The sequence below is a fragment of the Haliaeetus albicilla genome, chromosome 30, assembly GCF_947461875.1.
Source record: "Haliaeetus albicilla chromosome 30, bHalAlb1.1, whole genome shotgun sequence".
NCBI lineage: Eukaryota > Metazoa > Chordata > Aves > Accipitriformes > Accipitridae > Haliaeetus > Haliaeetus albicilla.
Genome location: NC_091512.1, coordinates 209,840 through 219,565, shown reverse-complemented (window position 1 = coordinate 219,565; position 9,726 = coordinate 209,840). Strand labels below are relative to the sequence as shown.

The 9,726-nt window shown below is 65.7% G+C and overlaps 2 protein-coding genes across 8 annotated transcripts; one reads left to right on the top strand and one right to left on the bottom strand.

Annotated features, from left to right (window-relative positions):
- Positions 1-85: 85 nt before the first annotated feature.
- On the bottom strand, positions 86-2,930 carry ZNF646 (zinc finger protein 646). Its single transcript, XM_069774573.1, has one exon. The coding sequence runs from the start codon at positions 2,876-2,878 to the stop codon at positions 167-169; it is 2,712 nt and encodes a 903-aa protein (XP_069630674.1). The 5' UTR covers positions 2,879-2,930; the 3' UTR covers positions 86-166.
- A 2,605-nt stretch (positions 2,931-5,535) lies between these two features.
- ZNF668 (zinc finger protein 668) lies at positions 5,536-9,654 on the top strand. 7 transcript variants are annotated; one of them, XM_069774572.1, is made up of 3 exons: positions 5,537-6,556; positions 6,620-6,664; positions 6,896-9,654. In XM_069774572.1, exons 1-3 carry the CDS (start codon positions 5,638-5,640, stop codon positions 9,466-9,468), a joined length of 3,537 nt encoding a protein of 1,178 aa, XP_069630673.1. In that variant the 5' UTR covers positions 5,537-5,637; the 3' UTR covers positions 9,469-9,654. The 7 variants fall into 7 exon arrangements, with proteins under 7 accessions (XP_069630669.1, XP_069630670.1, XP_069630668.1 ...); XM_069774568.1 differs by having other exon boundaries at positions 5,536-6,556; positions 6,620-9,654; XM_069774569.1 differs by having other exon boundaries at positions 5,536-6,664; positions 6,731-9,654.
- The last annotated feature ends 72 nt before the right edge of the window (positions 9,655-9,726 follow it).

The window sequence follows — 9,726 nt, the reverse complement described above, 5'->3', positions numbered from 1 at the left end:
TCTTTTTGGGGGTCCCGACCCCCGTTTGGGGGTCCCCAGCCCCGTGTTGGGGGTCCCCAAAAACCAAAATCCACCCAAAAACCGCTCCAAAACAACCCAAATTTAATCACGGGGAGGGAAACGGGCTCCGGACCCCCGCCGCCCCCCCCCTCCCCAGACAACCCTGTCACCCGTCAGCCTCGGTGCCCCCAGGGGAGCGGTGTCGGGGGGCAGCGGATCGGTATCGGGGGGACCAGGACCCCCGGCGCTGCTCCCCGATTGCCTGTGCGGGGTGACACCGCGCCGGTGCCGTGGGCTGGGGGGCCGGGGAGGACTTGGAAGTCGTCCGATGGGCGCTCGCCGGACCGCGGGACGGCACGGCGGGCGCCGGCGAAGATTCCAACACCGTCACCGCCGCCGCGTCCGGGTGTCCCACGCGGTCGGAGACCGAGGAGGACTCGCACCCCGTTTCCCGCGGGTTAGGGTGTACTGGGGACGCCCCCGGTGCCGATAACGCCATCTGCGGTGACGGGGAGGACTCCAACACCGTCACCGGCGTGTTGAGGTGTCCCGGAGGCACCTGTAGCGCCGACAACGCCATTTGGGGTGCCGAGGGGGACCCCAACGCCGTCTCCATCGCGGCCGGGTGTCCCACGGACGCCTCCGCTGCCCGGAACGTGGTTGGTGGTCCTGAGGGGTCCTCCGACACCATCTCCATCGTGTTTAGGTGTCCTGGCATCCTCTTCTCCGCCTGTAACGTTGCCGGCGGCACCGAGGAGTCCTTCGACACCGTCTCCGTGTGTCCCCCAGACTTCTCCACCTGTAACGCTGTTGGCGGCGCCGAGGAATCCTCCAACACCGCCTCCATCCCGGCTAGGCGCTGTAGAGACGCCTCCGCCAACCGTAACGTTGTTGGCGGTGCCAAGGAGTCCTCTGACACCGTCTCCGTCGCGTTTAGGTGTCCTGGAGGTCCTTCTGCCGCCTCTAACGCGGTCGGCGGTGCCAAAGAGTCCTCCGACACCGTCTCCGTCGCGTTTAGGTGTCCTGGAGGTCCTTCTGCCACCTCTAACGCGGTCAGCGGTGCCAAAGAGTCCTCCGACACCGTCTCCGTCGCGTTTAGGCGTCCCGGGGATCCCTCCGCCACCTCTAACGCGGTCGGCGGTGCCAAAGAGTCCTCCGACACCGTCTCCATCCCATCCAGTTGTCCCATCGACGCCTCCGCCGCCCCCAAAACCGTTGCCGGCGAATCCTCGTCCGCCTGCGGGTCGCCGGTGGCGGGCGGGTGTAGGCGCTGGTGGCCCAGGAGCTGCCGGCGCAGGCGGAAAGCCTTGGGGCAGAGCCCGCAGCGGTGCCGGCGGCGCTCGGCGTGGGTGCGCCGGTGGTTCTTAAGGGCCATCAGGTTGTAGAACGCCTTGTGACAGGCGGCGCAGCGGAAAAGGCCGGTGGTGTGGGTCTGCCGGTGGTTGACCAGGCTGCCAGCGTGCTTGTAGCTGCGGCCGCACACCTCGCAGCGGAAAGGCCGTGCCGCCGCCTGTTGCTGCCGCCGCTCCTCCTCCTCCGCCACCACCTCCTCCTCCTCCTCCTCCTCGCCGGCACAGGCGTCACACGCCGGTTCCCCGCCCGGCGTTGCCGGCGGCGTTGCCGCCGCCGCCGCCGGGGGTCCCGCCTTGCAGCGGGGGTGGTTGCGGAGGTGGTTGCGGTAAGCGGCGAGGTTGGGGTAGCGGCGGGCGCAGACGGCGCACGGGAAGACGCCGGTCTGGTGGGTTTGCCGGTGGTTGACCAGGCTGCCGCCGTGGCGGTAGGTTTTCCCGCAGACGCTACAGGCGTAGGGTCGCCGCTCGCCTCCCGCCACGTCGGCCAGGGCGGCCGCCTCCTCGGCGCGGTGGCTCCGGCTGTGCTCCCGCAGGCTCGCCAGGTCGGCGAAGGGTTGCCCGCAGTAACCGCAGATGTGCCACAACTCGTCGCCCGTCACCTCCCCCCAACACCCGTCCGGCACCGCCACGGGCGCCGCCAAGGCGGCCGCGTGCTCCTGCCGGTGGTGCCGCGCCAGGTCGGCCTCGCCGGGAAAGATGCCGCCGCACAGGCTGCAGAGGAAAGGCCGCTCTTCCTCCTCCTCCTCCTCCTCTTCCTCGCCCGCCACACCCCCCGGCCGCCTGTGCCGGCGGAAATGCGCCTGCAGCGCCGGGAGGCCGCCGAACTCCTTGGGGCACAGCGAGCACTGGTAGATGCCGGGCGGCGGCGGCGGCGGCGGCGAGGCGGCACAGCCGTTGCGGCGGTGGTGGTGCCGGTGCCGGCGGCGACGGTGTCCCCGCAGGTGTCCCTTCAGCGCGCCCAGGTTGGAAAAGCGTTTGGTGCAGAGGCTGCAGCCGAAATCCCCCGTCTGGTGCGTCTGCTTGTGGTTGATCAGGCTGCCCGAATGCCGGTAGGTTTTCCCGCACACCTCGCACCGGTACACCCGCTCGGCGGCGGTTGCGGCGTCCCCGGCGCGGCGCGGCGCGGCCCGCCGTCCCCGGCGGTGACCCCGGGCGTGGGTCCGCAACGCCATCAGGTTGGGGAAATGTTTGGGGCAGAGGGAACAGGCGAAAACGCCGGTACGGTGCGTGTGCCGGTGGTTCGCCAAACTACCCCGGTGCCGGTACCGCCGGCCGCACTCCCCGCAACCGTACAGCCGTCCCGACGCCGATTCCTCGCTTCCGTCGTCCGCCTGCGCTCGCCGGTGAGCGCGCCGGTGGCTGTTGAGGGCGGCGAGGTTGTAGAGCTGTTTGCCGCAAGCGCCGCAACCGTAAACGCCGGTTTGGTGACTCCGACGGTGGTTGACCAAACTCCCGGCGTGACGGTAACTTCTCCCGCATTCGCCGCACCGGTAACGACGTTCCGACGACGACGGCGACGCCGCCATGGGGACGGTGTCGGGGGGGTGGGGGGGGTCCCAAGATGTCCGCCGCTCGATTTTGGGGAAAAGGGGGGGGGGGGTGTGTCTCGGTGTCCCACAATGCACCGCGCTCCGACAAACTGGGAAGCAGAAAGGGTTAAATTCAAGAGACGGAACCCCCAAACCTCACGGTTTTCCCCCCAAAAAATGCGGGGGAAGCCCCAAACTCGCCCAGAAGCCTCCAATCAGGGAGCGCCCCGCCCCCCCACGCCCCCTCCCCTCCAAGAGTGAGGGTGAACCCCCAAAAAAGTAAAAAAAAACCCCCCAAAACCCCCAAAAACCCGCCCCTCCCCCCCCGACCCCACCACCGGCACCTCCTTTTGTTGCGGGGAGACCGGAAGCGCGCCGCGGCCCCGCCCCTTCCGCTCCCACCCGGAAACCCCGCCCCTCTTCAAGCGGCTTGAGGCGGGAAGCCCCGCCCCCTCCCGCTGCCGCCCCGCCCACCCCGCGGTCCTAGCGCCCGCCGCGCCGCGCCCCGAGCGGAGCCCCCCCCAGGTAAGAACGGGGGGGTTTTCCCCCCACCCCCCCCAAAATTTCTCCTCCCTGGGCATCCCCCCCCCTTTCCACCTCCCCCCCCACCTTCCCATGGTGCATTGCGGGCCCCCCCACCCCCCACCCCGCATCGCTTTTCCCTTTGGCCATCACCCCCCCCCCCCCAAAAAAAATAATTACACGGACACCCCCCCCCCCAAAAAAAAAAATAATTGGAACCCCACGGGGACGCATTGCACCCCCCCCCAAAGAAAAAAAAAATTGCACCGCCCTTCCCATGGTGCATTGCGGCCCCCCTTCCCATGGTGCATTGCGGCCCCCCCCCGTGTCACCAACTCGGTGGGTGACAAAGGGGGGGAGGGGTGTCCACCCTGGGGGGGGTGACACCCCCCCACACCCACCGCACCCACCCGGGTGTGGCCTCCCGGGGGAAAAATTGGGGTAAAACGGGGCAAAGTGGGTGAAAAGTGGGGTGAAGTGGGTGGGAAACGGTGGAAAATGGGTGGAAAACGGGGCAAGGTGGGTGTAAACCAGCGCAAAATGGGTGGAAAGTGCTGCAAAATGGGTGGAAAACGGCGCAAAATGGGTGGAAATGGTGCAAAATGGGTGGAAAACAGCGCAAAATGGGTGGAAAACGGTGCAAAATGGGTGTAAACCAGCGCAAAATGGGTGGAAAGTGCTGCAAAATGGGTGGAAAACGGCACAAAATGGGTGGAAATGGTGCAAAATGGGTGGAAAACGGCGCAAAATGGGTGGAAAGTGCTGCCAAATGGGTGGAAAACGGCGCAAAATGGGTGGAAATGGTGCAAAATGGGTGGAAAACGGCACAAAATGGGTGGAAAGTGCTGCAAAATGGGTGAAAAACGGTGCAAAATGTGTGGAAATGGTGCAAAACGGGTGTAAAACAGAGCAAAATGGGTGGAAAGTGCTGCAAAAGGGGTGGAAAACGGCGCAAAATGGGTGGAAATGGTGCAAAATGGGTGGAAAACGGCACAAAATGGGTGGAAAGTGCTGCAAAATGGGTGAAAAACGGTGCAAAATGGGTGTAAAACAGAGCAAAATGGGTGGAAAGTGCTGCAAAATGGGTGGAAAACGGCGCAAAATGGGTGTAAAACAGCAAAATGGGTGGAAAGTGCTGCAAAATGGGTGGAAAACGGCGCAAAATGGGTGGAAAACGGCGCAAAATGGGTGGAAAACGGTGCAAAATGGGTGTAAACCAGCGCAAAATGGGTGGAAAGTGCTGCAAAATGGGTGGAAAACGGCACAGAATGGGTGGAAATGGTGCAAAATGGGTGGAAAACAGTGCAAAAATGGGTGAAAAAGGTGCAAAATCCGTCAAGAACAGTGCAAAATGGGTGTAGGATGGGGCAAAATCAGCGTAAAACTGTGCAAAATGGGTGAAAAAGGTGCAGGATGGGTGAAAAACAGCGCAAAATGGGTGGAAAGTGCTGCAAAATGGGTGTAAAACAGAGCAAAATGGGTGAAAATGGTGCAAAATGGGTGTAAAGCAGTGAAAAATGGGTGAAAATGGGGCAAAATGGGTGTAGAATGGGGCAAAATGGGTGTAGAATGGGGCAAAATCAGTGTAAAACAGAGCAAAATCAGTGTAAAACAGCGCAAAATGGGTGGAAAGTGCTGCAAAATGGGTGTAAAACAGAGCAAAATGGGTGAAAATGGTGCAAAATGGGTGTAAAGCAGTGCAAAATAGGTGGAAAAAGTGCAAAATGGGCAAAGAACAGTGCAAAATGGGTGAAAAAGGTGCAGGATGGGTGACAAACAGCGCAAAATGGATGAAAAATGCTGCAAAATGGGTGTAAAACAGTGCAAAATGGGTGAAAATGCTGCAAAATGGGTGTAAACCGGTGCAAAATAGGTGGAAAAGGTGCAAAATGGGTGTAAAACAGTGCAAAATGGGTGTAGAATGGTGCAAAATCAGTGTAAAACGGTGCAAAAATGGGTGTAAAACAGTGCAAAAATGGGTGCAAAAGGTGCAAAATCAGTGAAGAACAGTGCAAAATGGGCATAGAATGGTGCAAAATCAGTGTAAACCAGTGCAAAATGGCTGAAAAAGGTGAAAAATGGGTGAAAAAGGGGAAAAATCGGTGAAGAACAGTGCAAAATGGGTGCAGAACAGTGCAAATTGGGTGTAAACCAGTGCGGAATCAGTGTAAACCTGTGCAAAATGGGTGTAAAACACTGCAAAATGGGTGTAAACCAGTGCAAAAGGGTGTAAAATGGTGCAAAATGGGGGTAAAACGCTGCAAAATGGGTGTAAAATGGGAGCGGGGCGGGGGATGGGGGGGACCCAGGTGTCTGGGTGCCCCCCACCCCCCCACCCCAACGTGGTGTTTTGTCCGCAGGGGGCTATGGAGGAGCGCCAGGAGGGTCCGGGTGGGGACGTCGGTGGTGGCACCCACGGGGACGTCGGTGGTGGCACCCGTGGGGACGTCCGTGGTGGTGGTGGCACCCACGGGGACGTCGGCGGTGGCACCCATGGGGACGTTCGTGGTGGTGGAACCCATGGGGACGTCCATAGTGGCACCCATGGAGACGTCCACGGTGGTGGCACCCACGGGGACGTCGGTGGTGGCACCCGTGGGGACGTCCGTGGTGGTGGTGGCACCCACGGGGACGTCGGCAGTGGCACCCATGGGGACGTTCGTGGTGGTGGAACCCATGGGGACGTCCATAGTGGCACCCACGGAGACGTCCACGGTGGTGGCACCCATGGGGACGTTCGTGGTGGTAGAACCCATGGGGACGTCCATAGTGGCACCCATGGAGACGTCCACGGTGGTGGCACCCATGGGAACGTCGGTGGTGGCACCCATGGGGCCGTCGGTGGTGGCACCCGTGGCCACGGCCGTGATAGCACCCGTGGGGACCTCCAAGACGACGACTTTGATGATCCCCCCGGGGACCTCCACGCTGACGCCCCCCGAGGTGACACCCGAGGTGACACCCGCGACGACGTCCCCGTGGGTGCCACCACCACCACGCCCGCCTACGTGAAATCGGGGAGCCGCTACAAGTGTCCCACCTGCGCCGCCACCTTCCCCACCCCGACGCGGGCCCTGCGCCACATCCAGACGCACGTGTCCGCCGCGTCCGCCACCGCCAACAGGTCCAGAGGTGCCACCGTCGCGTCCGGAGGTGCCGCCGCCACCAGGTCCAGAGGTGCCGCCACCACGACGGACGCGTCCGCCGCCTCCGGAGGTGCCACCACCAGGTCCCGAAGTGCCACCGCCGCCAGGTCCAGAGGTGCCACCACCGCCGCGACGACCCCACCTACCACCTCCGGCGCTGCCGCCGCCGCCAGGTCCAGAGGTGCCACCGCTGCCAGGTCCAGAGGTGCCACCACCGCTGCGACAGGCGCCTCTGAAACATCTGGAGATGTTCCTACCACCGCGGACGTCACCGAAGACACCGGGGGTGCCGCGACCGCGCCGGATACGTCTGCCGCCTCCGTGGGCACCGCCACCAGGTCCAGAGGTGCCACCGCCACCAGGTCCAGAGGTGCCACCGCCACCAGGTCCAGAGGCGGCACCGCCGCCGCCGCATCTGGAGGTGCCGCCGCCACGACGGCCGCATCCAGAGCGTCCAGAGATGCCGGCGCCGTGGCGGACGCGTCCAAAACAGCTGGAGGTGCCACCACCACCCGCTCCCGAGGTGCCGCCACCGGTAGGTCCAGAGGTGCCGCCGCCACGAGGACCGTCTCCAAAGCATCCGGAGATCCCAGCGCTACGACAGCCGCATCCAAAGCGACCGGCGGTGCCGCCGATGCCACCGACGCGCCCAAAGCACCCGGAGATGCCGGCGCCGCGGCGGATGCACCCGAAGCGCCCGGCCATGCCACCGCCGCCGCATCCGAAGCATCCGGAGATGCCGCCGCCACGTCCGCACCTAAAGCATCCGGAGATGCCGCCACGGACGCCGCCTGCTCCGCCTGCCCCCGTCCCGCTCCCCCCTTCCCCTGCGCCGCCTGCCCCAAATCCTACGGCACCCTCTCCAAGTTGACCATCCACCAACGCGCCCACACCGGCGAACGCCCCTTCTCCTGCCCGGACTGCCCCAAATCGTTCGCCGACCCTTCCGTCTACCGCAAACACCGCCGGGGTCACGCCGGGTTGCGTCCCCACCGTTGCGGCACCTGCCCCAAAGCCTACGCCGAGCGCAAGGACCTCCGCAACCACCAGCGCAGCCACACGGGCGAGCGGCCCTTCCTCTGCGCCGAGTGCGGCAAGAGCTTCGGCCGCTCTTCCTCCCTCGCCTGCCACCAGCGCATCCACGCCCCCCGCAAGCCCTACGCCTGCGGCACCTGCGGGAAGGCTTTCACCCAACTCTCCTCTTTCCAGAGCCACCAGCGCGTCCACACCGGCGAACGTCCCTACCTCTGCCCCCAGTGCGGGCGGATGTTCTCCGACCCCTCCAGCTACCGCCGCCACCAGCGCGCCCACCAAGGGGTCAAGCCCTACGGCTGCGGGGAGTGCGGCAAAGCTTTCCGGCAACCGGCGGATCTGGCGGTCCACCGGCGGACCCACACGGGCGAGAGGCCCTGGCGGTGCGGGGAGTGCGGCAAAGCTTTCGTGGCCTCCTGGGACCTCAAGCGGCACCGGTTGACCCACACGGGCGAACGGCCCTGGCGGTGCGGGGAGTGCGGGAAGGGTTTCGGGGAGAGGGCGGCGCTGGGCAAGCACCGGCGGACGCACTCCGGCGAGAGGCCCTACGCCTGCGGGCGCTGCGGGAAGGGATTCGGGGGGGCCTCGGGGCTGCGCAAGCACGAGAGGACGCACGGCAAGCGGGAGGCGGGAGGCGGCAACGACATGGCCGCCGGCGCCGACCTCAACGTGGCCGCCGGACCCGGCCTCAACGTGGCAGCCGGTGCCGGCCTCAGCGCGGCCGCTGGAGCCGGCCTCGGTATTGCCGGAGGTGGTCAGGGCATGGCTAGCAGGCTTGGCCACGACATGGCCGCCGGAGTTGGCCGCAATATGGCCGTCAGAGCTGGCCATGGCACGGCCGCCGGCGGCGGGCATGATGCGAGCGGTCAGCACGGCCACATTATGGCCGCCGGTGTTGGCCACGGCGTGGCTGCGGGTGCCGGGCACGATGCGGTTGGCCAACCTAGCCACGGCGTGGCCACCGGCGTCGGCCACGGCATGGCCGTTGGCATTGGGCATGACGTGGGCGGTCAACCCGGCCACGGGATGGCCGCCGGCATTGGCCACGGCATGGCTGCCGGCACTGGGCACGACGCGGGCGGTCAGCCCGGCCACGGGATGGCCGCCGGCGTTGGCCGTGGCATGGCCGTTGGCATCGGGCATAACGTGGGCACCCAACCTGGCCACTCTATGGCCGCCGGCGTTGGCCGTGGCGCGGCTGCCGGCATCGCGCACGACGTAGGCGCCCGACCCGGCCACAAAGTGGCTGCCGGAGCTGGCCACGAGATGGCCGCCGGACTTGGCCATGAGTTGGCCAACAGACCTGGCCACGCCACGGCTTCCCAAGCTGGCCGTGACATGGCCGCCGCTACCGGGCGGGACGTGGGTGCTCAACCCGGCCCCGATGTGGCCGCCGGCCTTGGCCACGGCATGGCCGCCATCCCCGGAGCCGGGCCCATCGTGGCGGCCGGAGCCGGTCACGACATGGCAGCCGCCGGAGGAACGGTGGGCTGCGGCAGCCTCAACGTGGCCGACGCCTGCGGAGGCCCCAATATGGCCGCTGCCAACATCGCCGCTACCGTAGGCGGCCCCAAGATGGCTGCCCCAAACATGGCCGCCGCCAACATGGCCACCCCCAGCGGGGGAGCCAACATGGCCACCTGCAACATGGCCACCCCCATTGGAAACCCCAACGTGGCCGCCACTGTTGTGGCACCAGGGGCGTGTCTGGCTTCCGGGGGTGTGGCCTTGCCCGACCACGCCTCCCCGGAGCCCCGCCCTTTCGCCTGCCCCCTCTGCCCCAAGCGCTTCGGTGCCCGGGCGGGGCTCCGCAAGCACCAGCGCCGCCACGGCCCCACCCCGCTGGCCACGCCCGCCCCGGGCCCCGCCCCAGCTGGATCAGCTTAGCTCCTCCCCCACTGGGCCCACGCCCTCGCTCTCCCCCTCCCCCCTTTTTTTGCCAGGGGGCGGGGCCTCTCCAGCCCCTCCCATGCTGGAAGAGGGGTGGGGCTGTTGGGGGGTGGTTCCACGCGTGGCCACGCCCCTTCCTCCTCCCCCTTGAGTGTTAAAGAGAAATAAACGGCCGAGTCAGCGTCTCCGCCTCCGTCTCTCTGTGACCCCGCCCCCCCGGGGGGCGGGACCCAGGCACCCAGGAAGCCACGACTC